The following is a 20,999-nucleotide window of genomic DNA, read 5'->3' as shown; positions in this document are numbered from 1 at the left end:
GGAAGAACATTTTTTGGGATTCAACACATAAATCCCAAACTGGTTCTTCACATACATATCCTTTGAGTCTTCAACTTGTACGCTCTTTCCCTTGTTTTTCTTCTTCACATCCGCCACAGGTGTTCCATAGGTTTGATTTCCATGCTGATCCCCAACTTTCTCAGAATTTGCCAACTCAACTCGGCTGCCAATACTCAGGTTCCTCCTACCAAGCTCTTCATTTTGCAAAGAAATCAGGGAAAACTTCCTACCACCTTTCTCAATTGTAAACACATTCCTAACACAATCATGCATAGCCTTGCAATCATACTGCCAAGGTCTACCAAGCAACACATGACAACTGTTCATATCCACAATATCACACAACACATGATCCTTATACTGCCCAATCTGGAAATCAACAACGCATTGCTCCCTCACTTCCAAAGCATGCTCACCTTGTAACCAGCCAATCCTATAAGGATAAGGATGTCTCATTTTCTTCAAACCAAGTTTTTGAACCATCTTTTCAGCGGCAAGGTTATCAGTACTACCACCATCCACAATCACTTTGCAGACTTTACCACCAGACTTACAATAAGTTTTGAACAAACTAGTCCTCTGACAAGAATCCAATGTCCTCTCACCAACAAAAAACAGAAATATATCTAGTATTAGTATGTCGATGGTACTGTCTTCTACTCCACAAGGTTGTGATCATCCATCTCAAGGTCTTCAGCTATCATGCTCTCCAAAAAATCATCACTCTCCAACTGTAATGACCCTTACTATTAAGGCCACTAAAACCCTCAAACTGGACTGAGACAATTTGTCAAACACTTGGCATGTAACTGAATAGAGCTGCGAATAGGGCTAATTGTTGTGCAACGAAACCACAAAGTACAATGCCAATATCGAAATGTAATGTAATGAATAATAACAGTACCAATAACAATATTCAAAATATGGAAACTCTCAGATTTGATACTTTCAGAATATAAGGACTGTGGTGTCTAATACATATGCATATGAATATAGATTGATGTCAACATATAAACCTTCATATTCAATCCTATCAATGCATGCAAATCTGATTACAACTGATTATAATGGACTGAGCTGTGCATCTACATTAATGACTGATTTTACAATATCAGATTTAGGGGACTGTCACAACTATGCACTTCTAACACATCAAACCCTTGACAATGCAATGCTATGACATGACAATAACCCAGTTCAGATTATATGATAGATGACTGGTTTACAACAACTAATAACTGGAGATAACCAACAATGCAATGACAGTGCTGACTGTTCAACTATTTGTATGCAACACCTTTGACAATCAAAAACCTCAATATGTGCACCTGGTATTGCTGCTGGAGATGTCTAATGTAAACCGCTGCCAAAGACACTAAATCCTCCACAAACTGCCCCCAAACGAACCCCCAAATTGCTGCTGTTGATTCTATTGGCAAGGCCGTACCCCTATATAAAAATAATGCTGGGGTTTTGGGACCCCCAAATGCAAGGAATATGGGCGCCTAGGGTTAGGTAGTAACCCTACCAAACCATAAAAAATAACTCCAAGGGGTTGAGAAGATATGAGCAATTATGTGGTTCCAAACCCTGATTTGACAATTCTGAAAATGCACAAATTTTGTCTTCAAACCCCTGCCAAACGCTTCACCAATGCTAGGGTAAATCTGAAACCCTTATTCCAACCAAAATAAACCCTTCAGACAATTTCTCAATGAAGTTCCAATGAGATGGCTGAATACCAACTCCAATTATGCAACCCTTCAGTAGATATTTCACTACCTCAGTTATGCCAATCTAGGGGAGTGATTCGTTCCCAAAGATCGAATAGTATTTGCAGACCCAAGAGACTACAAATTGCTCCACAATGGAAGAAGTAGAAGAAATCTCAAATCCAAGCATGTCCAAAATGAGAGGCCCAACCCTCTATTTATTCACTTTTCTAAGAAGTTTCTAGAACTTCTAGAAACATCCTTTATAAAATCTCATTATAATGCACTTTTTATAATAAAGTAATTTTATAAAATAAAAAGTGCAACTCAACTTAAAATTATAACATGTAGGCCCCAATAACACATAATAATAAAATATAACCTCTTAACACTTCTTCAAGAGCAAGATATGACCATCTGATCCGCAGAATTGACTCTCTCTCCACACCATTTGCCTACGAGAGTCTGGAATAGGCAAAATCCATGATCAATGTCATGTCGAACTAAAGAGGGGACATTACAGTCCGCCCCTCTTGAAATTGCTTGGCCTCAAGCAATCTCAACGCCGGGTGCTGCAAAATAGCTTCCCCCTCCCAAGTAGCATCCTCAACAGGTAGATCTTTCCACTTAACCAAGTATTCTCTGATCACTCTTCTGCGAAGCTGCTTTTCTCTGCTCTCCAGGATGGATTCTGGCACTAAAATCAATTTTCCCTCATCGTCTAAAGGAGGTAATACTGCGGAAGGCACCACATTCTGACCCAACGCCTTCTTGAGGCGGGACACATGAAACACATTGTGCACCCTGCTGTCTGCCGGAAGCTCCAACTCATAAGCCACCTCACCAATTCGCCTGATAACCCTAAATGGTCCGTAATAGCGTGGCTTGAGTTTCTCTGCACCACTCTTCTTAAGAGTAGATTGCCTGTATGGCTGCAACATGAGGTAAACCATATCATCCACCTCAAAACTACGCTCAGTCCTCTTCTGGTCTGCATACTGCTTCTGCTGGTTCTGAGCTCTCGCAATATTATCTTTGAGAGTAGCAACTATATCCTTACTCTCCTGTAATAATTCTCCTGCACTGGGTACCCGGCTGTCGCCCAACAACAAATCCAAGAAACTAGGTGCTTCATAACTGTAAAGTGCCATGAAGGGTGTCATCTGTATAGTGATGTGATATGTAGTATTGTAACAATACTCGCAGAGATATATCCATCTGACCCAAGCTCGCTGCTGAGCTGCCACATAATTCCTTAAATACCCTTCCACCCATTTGTTCACAATCTCCGTCTGACCATCGGTTTGTGGGTAATCCCATTAATTTTTGCATTAAAAACATTAAAAAGAGGGCTAAAATATATAAAATTATTTAATATTATATTTTACATTTATATTTTATCAGGAGACTTCACTTTTTGGATTAGGAGACAGGGTGACTTCAGGAGACTTTGTCATGAAGTCTTCAACCTTTTTTGAGGTCTCCGGAGACACGAAAAGTCTCTGAGACCGAGACGCAACTTTTAGGTGGGAGACGGGTCTCCTAGTAACCATGGATAAATCTAATTAAGCTTACAAAAGCAAAGGAAACTTGACAATTGACGAGAAATTTCATTAAAAGGATTCACAATATGAATTAGGAAGGATTAATTGACCAATTTCACAAATCAAATAGTGAATCAACTTAGAGAAATTTTAAATTTTAAATGCCAAAGTTTCATAGTATTGCCTTCATTTTGTGATTACAAAATGAAGGACAACATAGTGGATATTTTATACATTGGAAATGTATTGTAATCATATTTTAGTCAGTTTTTGGTGAATTTTTAGATTCAAATACACAAAATAAAGATTTAGGATTTTAAGACTGTTCTTGGTAATGAGGGTTGTTACCTTCTTCTTTCTGCAATAGTTTACCACATCTAATATTGTTCTGCATAGAGTCTGTTGTTAATTTCATCAAATCTACTTTATATCTGATGCATTCATGGCTTTCATGAAAGAAATTATGTTTTTTATGCTTGCCCAAGAGCTTTGGCAAGATAGTGAATAAAATGTTTCTATTGTTATACAAAACATATTACATCTCAAAGTCAATACTAGTCATCATTGGATATTGGAATTGATTCATGGCTAATAATTAATGTTCCTATTACTGAATATGAAGGTTTCAGGAGTAATTGTATTGTACTAGCAAAATTGAAATTACTAATACTTACAGTGGGACTTTCCAGGTACTAGAGGCTGTTGATTCTAAATCAGAAGCAGCTCATGAACATCCTCTAGCTGTCCTTGCTGAAGATGTGAAAGCACTTGCCATAAGAGAGTCTACAATATATGCTCCTATTTTATCTCGCTGGAATCCTCTGTCTACTGCTGTTTCTGTGTCACTACTTCATAATCTTTATGGGAAAGAGTTGGTAGGATTCTATGGAATTAAAATGTTACATGTCTCAAGTTTCATATATAATACAACTAGAGATAGGTTACACCATATGATGAGCATCTGAAACAAGGCCAATCTATGTCATATGAATTTATGCTATCATCTTTGTGAATCAGAAACCATTTCTTGATGGGGTTTCACATCTTACGGAGGATGTTGCATCTGTACTTCCAGCAGCTGATACCCTGGAACAGTGTTTAGTAGAATTAGTTTCATCAGCATGCAAGGATGGGGATGCAGATAGTCCTTACAAGCAACAGATGCCACCGTATCAGGTAATTTTATCACATCCTCTTTCTATTAGGGGATTGCATTTTCTGTTCTAGTATGTTGGCATTTTCTGTTAGCTCTACATTTTTATTTTCTGGAATTTGTTTCTGCTCTCATGATTGTATAATGTTAAAAGGTACTGTAATATAAAATATTTTCTGTAATTACGTCATTTGTAATGCTGAAGGAGCCTAATCTTTTCTGCTAGCTGTTTACTAATCCTACAATATAACATCCATGGAGAACTTGATTCTGTTGAACTGAGTATGAGACGGTTTGGTCTATAGCACTTTATAAAGTGTAGATTCTTACTTATAATAACGTCATTTAGTAGAAAGACTTAAACTTTAGTTTGCTTGGAATATAAAGATGTTTCTGCTGTCATGTTTTGGTTTTGTTAGGTGCACTTGGTTTAACTCAAGGAACAAAGCTGGCACTTCTCCATTTTCATATATTTGTCTTACATATCTCTTGTTTGCAGATAGAGAATATATCTGGTACATTAATTATGCGGTGGATAAATACACAGCTTGGCAGAATTTCAGAATGGGTTGAACGAGCAATTCAGCAAGAGGTATATACATGGTTTTCAAATTTTACTTGCACAGTGTTTCTTGTTGAGAAGTAGCAGAACAATATGTAGAGTTATGACGCAGTGAAATTACATGCAAATTTCATGTTATAAGCTAGATTCTTGATAGTACAAAAAGGAATAGTAAATTACCACACCGACTGATGTCTGGTTTAAAGATAAGATTATAGGTTTACTGATTTGTTTATAATTTCTAACCTAAACAGAAAATAACCTTGGTGTAGCTACCAGCTATATCTAAATCTGTATTCTCCAATGTCACCGAGTTTGGCAAGTACGCCCACTGAATCGTTTGGGTTTGTTATGTATCAGTCTATGGGTATGGCTTTGGTCTGTCACAAAAAACTTTGGCATCTGTGCTTTGTTCGATTGGCTATTTCCCTTCTTAATAATATTTTTGAACATTATAATATTTGATATATTTATATATTATGCATTATTAAATAAAAATAAAAATATAACATTCTGATAATATATGTAATATTTTTTTTCAAGTAATATTAAATGTCTATATAATTAATAATATTATTTTGATTGGTAAGAGGCCAAAGCCAAGATTAATAATTATTATGTGTTTTGATTAATTATTATTGTTATTTATTAAGCTCAAGTAGATTCAAACCCAAGACCTCCTAGATAAGAGGCTCACAATTTACCGAATGTTGGCTGATTTTCTGACTTATCAATCAGTTCCTTTAGCCTTTGACGGTAGGCCTTAACTGTCTTATTCTTTCCCTGGCGGGTAATATATATTTCCGCTACCACGTCATCATCATCATCATAGAGTAACTTGAAATCTGCCTCAAAGGCTTGCTTCGGGTCTTTCCAAGTTATTCACTCATTCGATGGAAGGTCTGTAAACCATTCAATTGCTATATCTCTTATGGTGGCTGTAAAGACTTTCAACCAATAATTGTCCTCCTTTTGACAACTCGCCTCCCATATGGTTGCAAATGTCTTGTAGTGGCGGGCCGGATCTTTGGATCTGTCTTCGATGAATTTCAGAAGCTTTTGCTTCTTTGCAATGTTCAAAATTCTTTTCCTTCGGTTGGTACCTTGTGTATTGTTGGACTTTGGTGGGTCGGTTCCTCTTCTATGTCCTTGCACCTACAGACACAAGCAAATATATTTTCCTTTCACCTCTGTTGTATGGACTTAAGCAATACCGATACTTGCTCCTCCCCACAGTCTAATTTTGTCTACCCTATTCTCGGCCGCTCCAATATCTCAAGATTTCCAATGCCCGGTATGGTACTTTCAGTTATGTTTGTGACCTCATCTATAGGTCCCTTTCTTCGCCATTGACTTCCCTGGAGCTCAAAGGGGTTTGTGTGAATGGAGTTACTCTCCTAACTGCCTTTCTTCAATGCTTATTGTGCCTGCAAGAGGTGAGGGAGTGATGACTCTCTTGTCGTATCTTCACACTCCTATTGCATGAGTGATGCCTTTGTAATGGTACAAATGTTACTTGGGCTAGACGGACTGAGAGACCTCCCCAAGAGTTGTTATCTTAGCTGCCATTGGGTTAGTTCTTGGATTTGTAGAGACCTACTTACAACAATTTCTATTTCTCTACTTTTTCCTCTTCCCTTGTGCGTCATCTTCTATCCTCATTTGGTAGAAGGGGCATAGAATATTGGAAGGGGCAAAAGTATGACAATTGCTTATCTCACATGGTTATTCTTCCCTTCGATTCCTTTCCTCATATGTTGCATTATTGGTTGCATCCGATTTTCCCTCTCCATTTGCTCACTGTATTCTTGGAACTCAAGTAGCATCCATGCTAACAGTCTTGGAGGACTGCCTAGAAGATTGCACACAAGAATGCTCACAGTGATTCAGGCTCATACCAAATCACAAGGGACAAGTGTCTACTCCACCTCCCTATGTACATACACATCAACCACTATGTTATACGCTTGCTTTGAGTCCCGTGTCAGTTGGTCCTCTTGGGTCACTTCTATATTATCCTCAATGTCATTCTCAATTACCAAGGCTTGTTGATCAAGATACGACCCATAATACCACCATCCTGCCTATCCTAACTCTTTAAACCTCCAAGTGTAGACTTAAACGAAAATGTGGGATGCTTAATCTTAGATATTTATTACTAGTATAATGCAATTATAACCAGTCAACATCAACACCAGACATCAATCGTTGAAATAACCAAAAGAGTACATAACATACAATGAGATATGGCAGAATGGTGTAGCTTTTCATAACATGATAATCTCCAATACACAACAACATTTTTCTTTGTACCACTGTAAACACAAATAGACCTGATGGTTGGTTAAGTCTGCCAACTGTTGCTAACTGACACCACTTGGAAACAATTATTTTATTATTCTACCTCCTAATTAACAAAAGTATCATTATGGCATAATAGCCGCCTACAGGTATCTTAAGGATACTAAGTTCCAGTGAAGGTCAATTCAGTTGTATTCCAATGGAGCAAAACTCGATGTCCTCTTTTCTAGCATTGGAGTTTTGTTGTACAATGTTCTAAATTGAAGTGAATGGTAACCTTTTTTACTGCAGTTGAATGGCATAATTCTTGCAGGTAATTCTATAATTCATTCGGATAGAAAGTTTTATGCTGGGAATGACATTTTGAAGTTGTTGAATTTTTATTTGTCTACAATGTGTAAGTGAATTCCTCAGGATGGACAAGTAGGGGACTTTCCATATATTTGATCGCTTCAAACAACATTCTATTTATGTTCTTTACATACTTGTTGTTGTGTTATCTAAGGATGTCGAGTTCCTACTGAAATTGATTTGATCATGTTCTAGTGAAATTATTGGTATAGGAGTGAGCTGATTTGACTTAAATGCCAATCATCCATACTGCAAGTTGACTAATATCATTCTTGCAAATAAGAACGAATGGATATAAATTTATATGATAGTATAGCTGTTTTATTTTGATGTGTTCAAGTGGACAACATTTTGCTGATGTTTAAATTCCCTGAAAAAATGCAGAAATGGGAATTGTCATCTCAACATCGGAATGGTAATTCTATTGTCGAAGTGTATAGAATTATGGAAGAGGTGATCATTCCTGTCATACTTCATGTTTTTAAACATTTGGAATATGTCAGTTGAAACATTTGTTTGAAAGGATATCTATATCTAAATGTCTGTTGCTTCTAATATCTTATACTGACCTGTTAGCTTCCATCGAACATTTATTAGGCCCCCAATATCCTTATGTTTATAAGGCAAATTTTCATATTACGCATGTCTTGTGTTACATGCATTCTGTAATTTTTTTTTGCATGTCTTTGATTCATTTATTGATCGAAATTTGAAATTGAAATGGTATCTAGTTGCCTTGCAATATATTTCCAAGTCCAAAAATGTAATAGGGACATGGGAATACCTAATGAAACTCTTTCTTTAGAATTAAGAAATTAGAAGAAAAGGCAGGCTTTATTGGGTACATTTCCTTCAATACCTGGAATGTACGAATCTAGGAAAAAATCCTTTTATGGTAGGAATTTGGTGATGTTTTATTTACTGCATTTTCTTTAAATCTCTTTTTCCTTTTTAAAAGCTTTATCATGAGTATCCCATTGTTCTACTTCTAATAGCATGTATTAATGTTCTTAAAAGCTTGGTTGGCACATATGGCTATAAATGATCACACAGGAACAGTATCTATCTTCTAAATTCATAATATATGTGTGCAGTCTTATGATTCTTCAAGATAGGTTCAGTTGGTGAAATTGAAATTTTGTCAAGGCTTTTGTTATTGCTGAAAGCATGAAATTGTAATGACAATTTTACAATTCTCATTGTTTTGTCTAGAAAAAGAAAAGCATAACTTTGATCTGTTGATGAGAGTGCTGCCTTTTATACTGCGTTTCTAAATTTTTTCGGTGTTCCATATGTTACATGCCTTGCATACTAAGCTGTTTTAAAAATTGTTTGTTTCATTTTCATGAATGCATGTTTTCTTTAATTATGCATTTCCTATTCATTAGCTAAACCATAATTCAACGACCGTGTTAATGATCACAAGAATGACCTCAACGCTAATATCAAATGACTTTGAACAATCTATTAAAAGGTGAAGCAGAGATGTGCATGGAATTCCTTTCCTTCACATGTATAATCCTCCATTTTCTAAGGAATGGTGTGAAATGGGGCAGGGTGAGAACATCCCAAAACATACTCTCTTGTATGGGGATTTTCAATAGGCTATAATAATCTAGTATTGTGTCCCATAGGGCATGTCATAAGTATGTAGCATTACAATAAGTATTTTGGAGGTAAATCATTTGGTTTTCCATCTCATGGCATTTGAGCAATAAATATCTATGTTTTTTATTGTGAGCCTTAGTTATGCTATGATGCTAAAACCTTGATGTAAATCTATACTGGTAAAGCTAAATTAAAAAAATGGGAAAGAAAAGAGTGAAGGGTTTCATGGATGCTATGACAAAAGTTGGAGATGGGTAGAGTGTCCCATGTTCAGCAACAATCTTTTCATGCATGCTGATGAAATCTCTGAAGTGTATTAAAGATGAAAATTTTCATTGACCGTTTTCTGTTTGGTCTAGTGAGCAAAGGTAGAATCTATATCAAAGAAAACTGAACTGCAAGTTCATCTCTTTAAACCTGAAGAATAAAGCATCAAGGCAGTGCCCTGACTTTAATATGTACTCTTCAAGAAGGATATGAATCCGTTTTCTTTGGGGTTGAAGGCTCAATTGTTAGTATTAATAGATTACACAGTATAAGGGCTTACATGAAAGATCCCCAGTTGGAATTCTAACACAAAACATTTATCTTTGTTTGTTTCCTTGGCTTTGGCCAATGATTCAATCAAGAGAGTCTTATTATTTTTCGTTTCTTTCAGAGTATGTTTTTTTTTTTTTTTTTGTGTTTTTCAATATTTCTGATTTCTTTTTTTTTTGGTCTTTTTTGGATAAAATGAAATGCAAGATGGAAGAAATGACTAAAAGACTCAATAACTCCAAATAAGTTACACACTGAAATGAGAAATCTGTGCTTTTATTTCCCCTATTGAATACTATATAAATTATATCAGGTTTTTCCGGGTAGCTGCAGACTTAAGTAGCAGTGAAACTAGTGTAGATGAATTTCCCCATGCCTAATTTGGAAGTGCTGATTGAAATCGGAGTAATCTGAACCAATCTCTAAGCCTGATATGCCCTGAATGTGATTTCCAGCCCACAGTGTCTAGCACAGAATGAAGAATTTCCAGCCTGGAGAAGTACGGCTGACTCTGTTGCCTCAAGGAGTGATATATATTGCTGCTAAACACTCTGATCTGTAATTATCAGACTCAGCTGTTATTTTTCTAGGGTTGGTCAATTATCCACTGGCAATAACTCTTATTGCCCTCCCAACTAGAGATGATTTATTCAACTTCCCTGAGCACTATGATATATTGATCTGTGTATATTTATTCAATTGGTATTATCATATGTTGAATGAGATCACACATCTCATTATGTGTGTGTGTGTGTGTGTGTGTGAGGTGACTTTTCATCAAGGGGCACAACTCTTCCAAGTGGCAGCAAATAGTATATTAATAATATGAAACTATATGTAATAACCCCAATCAAGCTCACACAAATAGAACTAAGGAAGTTCATAACTAAATGCTTCACAAGTACAAGTTTTGTTTCCCAGAAATTGCACCCTTAATTATTACAGAATTAGAGCCAATTTCCTCTAATCCCAAGAACCTTCACTAATATTGTAATCAGATTTTGCAAGTACAAAATTCTCTAATTATGGCTTCACAAGTGGAAATGACATTGGGATTCTTAAAGATTTACCAATTTCCCAAATACTGAATATCGAATTGACAATTCTTAACAACAGCCAATACTGAAAGCAATAGCAAAATCTTATTAATTCAAGCTAATGCTGGCACAATATATAAAATGAGACTAGTGTGAGGAACCTGGAAATAGCTTCCTTTAATTAATTGCAGGCCCTGAACATATATCTGCAGCAGCCCAGATATGCAGGAATAAATAACGCACAGCAGCACAATATTGTCATTTAAAATCCAGAGAGTTACATGCCTAGAATAGAGATTTTATGGTATTCAGAATTAGAAATAATACCACTCTAGAATGTAGTTTGAACAACCCAAATAGCAGAGATAAACGTGTCAAATAGAAGACATTAATGTGGTCTTTGACAGGACTTTTAGACCATTGGAATCCAATGCCTGCAACCAGAAATCTAGGTGTGTGAAGAGCCAATGAGAACTTACAACAAAACTCTGCAAAATGATGCCAAACTCCAGAACCTAGGTTTACCAAAGCATAAGATTTTCTTTAGATATCAGCCCTCTTCTCAATCAATGGCAGAATATAGATAACCTCCAGCCAACATATATCTTCCAAGCCATAGTAAGTACAGTAATGGAAGATGCCAATCAAACTGCAGAAATGCAATACTCCCAGCCACAGATAATAATAGTAAGGAAGATTAAATGAAATTACTTTACCTCAACAGTGATTCAAAAACACTTCTTAGCTTCCCTTATACCTCAGCAAGGGCAACAAAATTCAGTACCTCAGAAACTCACAAAGGCAACAAAGCAAATATATATTCAAGCATGCTTTTCTCAACAAATGGGCTTGTATTTATAACCTCCAAATTCTCTTTTGTTGCCAAAATGTAACTTCACTCAAGAAGCTTCACCACACAACCTTAATTAGAAGCTTCCTCTAAATTCTCTCACTTGACTTGGCTTAACTAATTAATAAATGACACTTTCCAATGATAACTCAACTCCCAACTTAAGTGAAATTATAAAGTTAAAGTATAACTTTATAATAAACCATTTAATAATTAATAATAATTTGGCCACTAAAAATATAATAACTCCCAAAATACTCATCATTTAAATATGCCATCTGAAATAGGAGTGATACCTATTATTTCTCCATGTGACCAAATGCACTTTCCAAAAATAGAAAGGGTCCATCTTGATCAACACCAACTTACCACAAATAGTAAGTACACAAAACTAAGCCCAAGCGAAGTCCGATTTGAGCCAAACGAAGACCAACTTGTAGCTTGCTAAAATGTGGAGAAGATAAAACCTTCCCAAGCCAAGCCTTTGTCATAGAAGACCCTCTATCCACAATAATTAGCCTACGAGGATCACAATAATAGGCTAATCTCTAAAACTCAGATGTTGACAAAATTGGGGACATTACATTATATTATTATATATAATAATATATATTTATATTATCTCATAATAATAATATAAGTATAATCACAACCTTTATGATATCTATGCTGGCTTGTGGATTTTGAGCGCATATACAATAAAATCAAAGCTGCCTCTTAGTTAGGGAGTAATCCTTCTTATCATTTGCAGGCTACATCACCTATTCTGACGATTGACCAAAATGGCTACATCTATATGTGAAAATAATCAAGATATCACCTCTTGTGACATCAACCATTATGACTTAAATATCATATCACATGATATCCACCATTATGGCTATCCATAGATATCACCTCACGTGATATCCACCATTATGGCTGTCCATAAATATTACATCCATGAGATGTCAACCATCATTGTAAGATTGTTACCTTATAATGAAGCTAAGATGCACAAGTGTCCATCATTGTGAGAACATCACCTTACAATGATATTCACCATGGCTCATCTATAGGGTGAACACTGTACAAGAAAGTCACCTTGGATTCTCTCACATGGTGTTGTCATGGCATCACACACATGACATCCACTATGAACCATAGAAGAGGGTGGTAATAAGTACTTACACCTCAGGTCTCTCTCAAAGAGAAATGCAATAGGAGGTTGAGATCTCAGTTTGTTCGTCTCAGAGAAATGTACTACGAGGGTTGATACCTCAATTACTCTTTGTTAGGGAAATGCACTAGGAGGGATGACACTTTATTTTGTCTCAGAGAAATCCCCTATGAGGGATTACACTTCAATTTCTTCGTCTCAAAGAAATGCATTACAAGGGGTGACACCTCAATTTCTCGATCACAGAGAAATGTACACTGAGGGATGACACCTCAATTTCTTCGTTTCAAAGAAATTGTTACGTCCTAGATTTTGCTACATTAAATAAATTTCTAGCTATTGGAGAAATTCATGTGAAGTTAGTTGTTTGGTAATGTTACTCATTTTTCACCTATTGGCTTGAAATTGAGAGCCATTATTACTAGACTGATTGCTAAATAAAATGCTCATGATCATGCATTTAATTATGATAAATACTTGTCATTTCATTCTTACAAATTACATTTTATGACTAAAATTAAAAACTTGTAATAATCCCGGCTAGAGGAGTTTTCACGTATGAATTCGAAGAATGCATTTGATATTCTTCATGGCAACATCCTCCAATAGTGGCAAATACAACAAACATTAAATAAATGATGGGTCTGAATAAATTTTGCGTGAAAACCTTTGCAAATGGCAGCACCAAAGCTCCAAGATATACCAGAGAATGGCGAGGTAACTAAATAAAAGACAAAAATAACTCCATCAATGGTGACCCAGGCATCAATGCTCTAGATTTGGCCATGAAAGTGCATCAGAAGTGTGAAACCGAATGTTCAAACCGTAGACAATTCTTCCTTCTTGAGCTTTCCATAAACCCATATTGTGAAAATGAAATGGACTCTAGGTTAGATTGCCAATATATGTCACCCCATACCAAATTCCATAACTTTTGAAGTCCGAGTAATTTCATGGGTTTTTATTTCGTTTTCTAAGTGATGAGGGGACTTTAAAAAAATGTTTATGGGTTGAAGCGCTTCCTATTGCATAAATACTTGCATGCACTTAATGTAAAATAAAGGTGTAAGATAATATGTTATAAATAATCTTATTTTTAAAATTTTTTAAATGCAAGATCCTTAGATTATTCTTGATCTCAATCTCTTCGTCTCTAAGAAACACACTATGAGGGCTGATACCTCAAATTCTCCTTGTTAGGGAAATGCACTAGGAGGGATGACACTTTAATTTTTGTCTCAAAGAAATGCACTATGAGGGATGAGACTTCAATTTCTTCGTCTCAAAGAAATGCATTATGAGATGAGGAGGTTAGGGATATAAATGACAAAGATGATGGTGTCCAAATTGAGCTCGAAGATGCTGAGGTAGCAGTTGCAACATAGGGGACTATGGCTACGTTGTCAGGTGCACCGATGATTTACCTCTTCTACATCTCAGGTATGATCCATGGGAATACTGTGTATTGTTTGGTGGACAATGGGTCTACACATAATTTTATAAATACAAGAATGGTAGACCGATGTGGTCTACAAGCACAGAATTTTCCAGGAATCGATGTGACTGTGGCGAATGGTCTTACTCTGCAATGTGTCAAGGGTATCCCACAATTGAGCATAGGCATGAAGGGATATACCTTGATAGATGAGTTTTACATGTGTGATCTAGGGGGCACCGATGTAGTTTTGGGTGTACAGCGGTTGCACTATTTGGGGAGATACAACCAAGATTTCAGGAACAGACAATTGGAGTTTATGGTAGGAAGAAGGAAGATCATGTTCAAGGCATGCCCACTTCTGTCTCAGGGTGGATCAACTAGGAGTATGATTACTAGTCAGGACTCAGATAGTAATAGTGATTTGATCATAACCCCATGTCCCTCAATATCTCAAAACGCAGGAGCGGGTGCCTTAGATTTGCCACAGAGATTGTATGAGGTTTGGGATCGGTTGCATAATAGGACTGTTTTGGAACCGGCTACTGGTCTGAATTTTGATAAGAGGACAAGATGGCCATTTGTTTGGATTCTTGGGCGTGAGGGTATTCAGGGGTGGATACTCTACTGTGACGATGTGATCTACTTCAATTCTACACCTTATAGTGGGGAGTATGTTTGTCCTGACGAGACACTTCAGGTTTGGGGTCAATCAGTGCTCTATATTTGGATTGCTTGGGATAGTGGAGGATTAGTGTTGTATTGCTTGTGGGCAAGCATCTCCGAGAGGGGAGGACTGTCATGCCCCCTCTTTTAGCTCAGTCTAGCAGAGACATGTGAGTCAGCTTATTATGGGGTCTTGTAGGTTGATAGGGTTGGATAGAGATCCAGTATGGTTATTTAGTGTTGGGGACTTGATGTTCTAGCAGTTATTGATCAGTTGGGAGACGTTCCTTGTTTTTAGGAGGTAGTTCCTACTTTTTAGGAGGTATGATCTTGCCTAGGGTTGGGTCTCCATGAGATTACTCTTTGGATTCGGTTTCAGAGGGATAGGGCTTGCTTACTAAATTTTAGGAGCATCCCTAGATTGTAGGGATGAGATTGCCAGTGGATCCTTGATTTCCAACTTCAATCACAGACAGGTGACAGGATGATTTTATGGTTTGTGATGTCAGTTGGGCATTTTGTGGCTATTTGGGTTATATTTTTAATATTTCCTAAGTTAGCGTTTAATAATTAAATAAGGCTAAGTTATTAGCCATTTTGGAGTCATAAGGGGTTTTTGGCCTCATCTAGATGCGCATCCTATGGTGTGATAGCTCGTTGGAAAGGTCTCGAAATTCTCTAAATCTTTCTCTTTGGTCTTAGGGCAATTTAGTGAATATATTTCTATCTATGAGGAAAAAGGTCATTTTCTAGTAACATGACCACTTTAAAATAAGAAATTATAACACTTTCGCTACCCAATGCCACTTGGAGACACTTAGGGTTTGATTTACAATTGAGAGGGGTTATAAGGAGATAGAAGCTTCATTCTAAGATCATCTTTTGCATATTTAACAACTTGTTTATGAATTTTCTCTGAATGGGCAATTTCTAGTCTAGGACGCAAACCCCAGGTTAGTGATTGGTTGGGACATAGCCCTCAGCAATCTTTGGCACCGAATCTCTCAGGCATTGTGCATGGTGATTAAGGATAGAGGCATCAATTCTCATTGGGGTTTCAGCGTGGCATATCATCTTTCCAATTGGGACGTGGTTCATTGCAGCTTGTGGGACACCATTTGCAGCAGATACACCACGTGGTGTATAGAGTATTGCTTGTATTCACCTCCAAATGTATGCTGGATTCAAGAACAATCTTCACCTTCCAGTTTGACATCAAATTTGTATGTGAGCTTTGGGAAATGCATTGGATTTATTGCTTGGCTCTATAATTCAGACAAATCTGCTCGGTACAGTTTGCAATAATTCTGATTTTTACTGAATACCTTATTTATTTCAGTCTTGTTTCATGGTTGTTGTTCCCTATTCCTTTCTATGTTATAAAACCATAAAAAACAAACAAACCTTTCTGCACTTTTGTCTAGTTTTGCAAGAAAACATAAATAAACAGGAAAATAGATTTAAAAAAATAAAAAATTACAGCAGATCAGCAGAAGAGATCCATCAGGGATCTTTCACCAAACAACATCTCTAGTTATGCCACCGACCATTTTCTACAAATATTGGTTTTGTTACTTTGAAGTCTGCAGATGCAAGGATAATAATCAAAGATGTTGGGCAAAAGTCAACGAATATTGGCTGTCCAAGTCTGAGGTCAGATATTAGCCATGTTTATGAACTTATGAAGTAATTGACTAAAGAAATATAGATTTTCAAATTGTAAGGTTGTTGTCGTTGATTGACATGCTAAGGAAGGAGCTAAAGCTGCATTCTATCATAACTAGATTTCAATTGTCTACTGTTTTTCCGTCTTGTTAGTTGTTTTTGTTTGCAGCTATGTGCAGTTAATTGTTCTTCTCTATGCTTCTTTGGCTTCTACGATGCAGATACTTATCAAGCAGAATAAATAAATTTAGATGCAAGACACTAATGCAAAGGATGCCCATGAAAAGCTAAATTTTGCCAATGCTTCTGAAGTTAATTTGGTAGAAGAAAGGGCAAAGGCTTATTGCGCAAACAAAGCTGCATCCAAGAACATAAAGATTAAAGCCCCTTTTGGGAATAAATTATTATCAGAGTATGTTGTTATTTTTGACATCCAAGGACTTCTTTTTTGGGATGAAAGCCATGGGCAAGGATTGAGGAAAGAGATGTTGGGATAAGTTTAATTGGCAGAAGTTTTTAATTTAGTTTTTTACCTCTATTTTTATTTTTAATAAGTTTGTATGTATACCAAAATGTTACCGATATCAGTTATATTGTTGACTGTGTCTTTTAAAATATGTCTCTTTGCCTTTTAACTCATTCTATGGTGAAGATATTTGATTTTCAAAATTGAATTCATACAGTTTGTTGTGTTGAAGTTGATGAAAGTTCAAACCCACAGCTTCTTAGAATCACTGCATGCAAATACTTGTCACAGAAGAGGAGCAAAAAGCTATGGAGGCTCGAATTCAGATTTCTACAAAATATGAGACATTGTTGATGAGCAAAATGAGAGATTGCTATTATAAAAAATGAATGAATAAATTACAAAGAGATCAATCCTTATAAAAGGAGATAAAAACCCTAACAGGTAACTAACCCTAGGTTGAATGAAAATTATTAATAAAAGAATTAATTATTATATGCCCAAAGTTTAGCTTAAGTAAACTAGAGATAATAATTGACTTAAAAATTAAGTCAATATGATTTAATTAATAAGAAATTATTTTATTACTCTAACACTTTCTCTTAAGATAAACTTAGGGAGTAGCTTAAAACCTAGAATTTACTACTGAAAGGAAATTTGTGACCCGACAACAAGATTTGATGAGGTACCCAAGCACAACCAAATCTCTAAAAATGGGAGAAATAGAGAAAACCACATGGGAAAACCCTACTCCAAAAAGAGCTGGAAATAATATTGAAAGAACTAGTGAAGCACTGAAGAAGCCTCCAAACTAGGGAATGTCCCAGAAGATAGGAACAAAAGATGATCACGAAAAACACCACTGTAGCATGAAGCTGCAAACATTGCCAAAACTGTTGATTTGAAGAACCTCCATTGCATAGAACATGACCAGGTAGAGAAGACTAAGTCCGAAGAGCTGATCAATCAAAGATGGACGGTATCTTCATGGCCTCCAAAAACAAGAATGAAAGAATTTCTATGGTAAATGATCCAGCTCACCGAAATGCATAAGTATTTAGCCACTGCAATTGCCTAGTACATAGGATCAAACACTGAATACATAACTTACTCCATTGAACCAAGAAAGCAATAGAATCAACATAAACCCCCTATAATGCTAAGAGGTAAGACATGAACACTGGATTTGAATACAATATCTCTTGTAGAAAGAAGAACCAGGAACATTGAGATTGGAAAAGAAATACATACACCTATAATGACACGTGTCATCGACACATCATGAGGCTAATGTCGTGGAAGGAACACTCACTTCATGAAGGAAGATGACAAATATGGCCAACATGAAAGCCCCCAAGACACTTCATAATGTAGTGCGAGTACAACAAAATACAAAGATGTGCAAGATCCTAAAATGCAATAGAGAGGCACTTTAGCTTAGTGTGTTTGCATAAATGCTACAAAAGATGTCTAAATAGACCAAAAGAGACATAAGGCTGATACAACATATAGTACAACACATGATGAATCATCTAAAGCAACAAAATCGATCCCCAGACCTGAAACAGCTAAGATATCCACCAAGATGCAAAAGTGCAAAAGACTGAATTGAATGTGCCTAGAGCAGAATCTAGAAAAACAACCAGCGTCATTGGGAAGAGCTCACAAAGAACTTTCCAACGGTATAAATAATTTCCAAATCGAAGATCGGATGCTCAAGATGTCTCCCGAAAGGCAAAATAGAACTCCTGGCTTTGACTACATAAACAAGAAACCAAACAACATCAGTATTCCAAATAACCTACTTCATCACAACGGGCTTGAAGAGAGCGTTCCAACGATATAAGATTCGTTAAAAAATACCTCCGTATGACAAAGATATGACCAAAAAACCATCAATAACTCTCTATGACAAAAGAAAGCAAATAAATGACGGTTTGAAGGCTTCAAATTTTGGTTTTAAACTGCTGATGTCAGCACTTGCACCCAAGTATTGATAATGTCAAAAACTTTACAGGTCTATTAGCACATCTTGATGTCAACGTACTTTGACGATGTAGCATCACATGATTTATAAAAAAAGAAAGCACCTTTTTTTTAATAAAGCACTTTTTTTTGAAAGATTTAAAGGAGTGCCCTTGTTTTTGTTATTTTAATAATTTGTTGATTTTTTTTAATAAAAGAATAAATCATCGCCTTGGGAAGTGTGCCCAGATCTAGGAGCAATTTTTTTTCCTTACCAGTCAATTGTGTCCAAATTAGACAAATTTTATATGGATATAGGGGTTTTTGGGTGCTACGAATCCAACGGTGGGGTCCGTTTGGGCTCAAAATGCACCGAAAAAATGACCCCCCCATATCCAATACAAAACACCTCTGAAAATTGAAACCCTTTGAAAGAAAAAATATAACTTTGAAAGTGTTAAGTTTTCCAGATCTGCTGCAAATGTAATAGCACTGCCATTGTATTTTTGGTATGTACTTTCCAAATGGCAGCCATCTCTCTAATATAGGATGAAGTATGGATAGACATGTCTCTTCACGGGGCATGTCTATTCATTAGAATGTAATTACTATAATAACAAATAAATATCTAATATATTAAATATATTAAATATATATTATATCTCACACTTATATATATAATATAATATATTTGCACTATAGTTTATCCTTACTAAAGCTACCAATTATTAACACTCCCTCTTAGCTTAGAGAGGATAAACAAGATTCATACACTATATGAATAACATATTACCTCATCGTAAATAATGGTTTCTAGAATGTCAACTCATATGACATCCAACCGATACTATAAACATCAACACTCCCTCTTAGCTAGGGAAAATAAATGATATAATCATAATAAATATCTTGTGATCACATAACACATGATATGAAGTATCATATAACATATGATACACGGTTTTATATATCACCTAACTTGTGATATGAGGAATCACTTAACATGTGATACCTTGTTTTACATATCATCTAACACGTGATATGAAGAATCACCCAACATTTGATACTTAGTTTTACATATCACCTAACACATGATATGAGGAATCACCCAACACATGATACCTAGTTTTATATATCACCTAACACATGATACCTAGTTTTACATTTCACCTAACTCATGATATGAAGGAATCACCCACCATGTGATACCTAGTTTTACATATCATCTAACATATGATATGAAAAATCACCCAACATGTGATACCTAGTTTCACATATCACCTAACACGTGATATGAGGAATCACCCAACATGTGATACCTAGTTTTACATATCATCTAACTCGTGACATGAAGGAATCACCCAACATGTAATACCTAGTTTTAGCTATCATCTCAATATGATATCAGAGATATGATCTAACCAAGAATATCAAGTCACATGATATTCACCATAACTTCACAATTGCTCAAAGTTAATGTGCACTTACCATAGGAACATTCATAATCTATTGTGATCGATTTCAGCCATCACACGATGTCTATCATGATAGAAGATTAAAATAATGTAAGATTTTCATCTTCTAATAATATTAATAGATACAAGCAATAATCATTTGGAAGTTGTCACTTCCTCATGATTTACATAGGGCCCATAAGGCATTAAATTATATCACTAGTATAATAATCAATTAAATCAAGTTTAACTCATAAGTGTTTCACTTTCAACAATGAAACTCCCTCTCAATCACTATGATCAAGATTGTCACAAGTTGATTGAACCCAACTGCTCCCTCTGAAGGTCGAGTTTGTCGACATTTAGACCTCTTTGAAGATGTCAGACTCTCTTTGAATCTCCCTTTGAATCTGAATTCTATATGCTTGCATCCTTGTGTTTCAAATATTTCCTTTCATAAGGTGAGTCCATATAGGAAATATAACACATGAATCAATTTTCATCCTTCAATAA

The 20,999-nt window shown here is 35.9% G+C and overlaps 1 protein-coding gene across 2 annotated transcripts in view; it reads left to right on the top strand.

Annotated features, from left to right (window-relative positions):
* LOC149542215 (plant/protein (DUF810)) overlaps positions 1–20,999 on the top strand; it is a 307,344-nt gene that overhangs the window by 175,085 nt on the left and 111,260 nt on the right. For both annotated transcript variants that reach the window (XM_089797228.1, XM_089797227.1), the window contains exons 16-19: positions 3,967–4,152; positions 4,295–4,453; positions 4,930–5,022; positions 8,029–8,097. In XM_089797228.1, the coding sequence (XP_089653354.1) occupies positions 3,967–4,152; positions 4,295–4,453; positions 4,930–5,022; positions 8,029–8,097 (507 nt within the window). The remainder of the gene's footprint in view (positions 1–3,966; positions 4,153–4,294; positions 4,454–4,929; positions 5,023–8,028; positions 8,098–20,999) is intronic.

This window comes from Cupressus sempervirens, chromosome 8 (assembly GCF_028749045.1).
Source record: "Cupressus sempervirens isolate cs-2001-9-10 chromosome 8, ASM2874904v1, whole genome shotgun sequence".
In the NCBI taxonomy this organism is placed as follows: Eukaryota; Viridiplantae; Streptophyta; class Pinopsida; order Cupressales; family Cupressaceae; genus Cupressus; species Cupressus sempervirens.
This window is presented reverse-complemented; position numbering and strand designations above follow the sequence as displayed.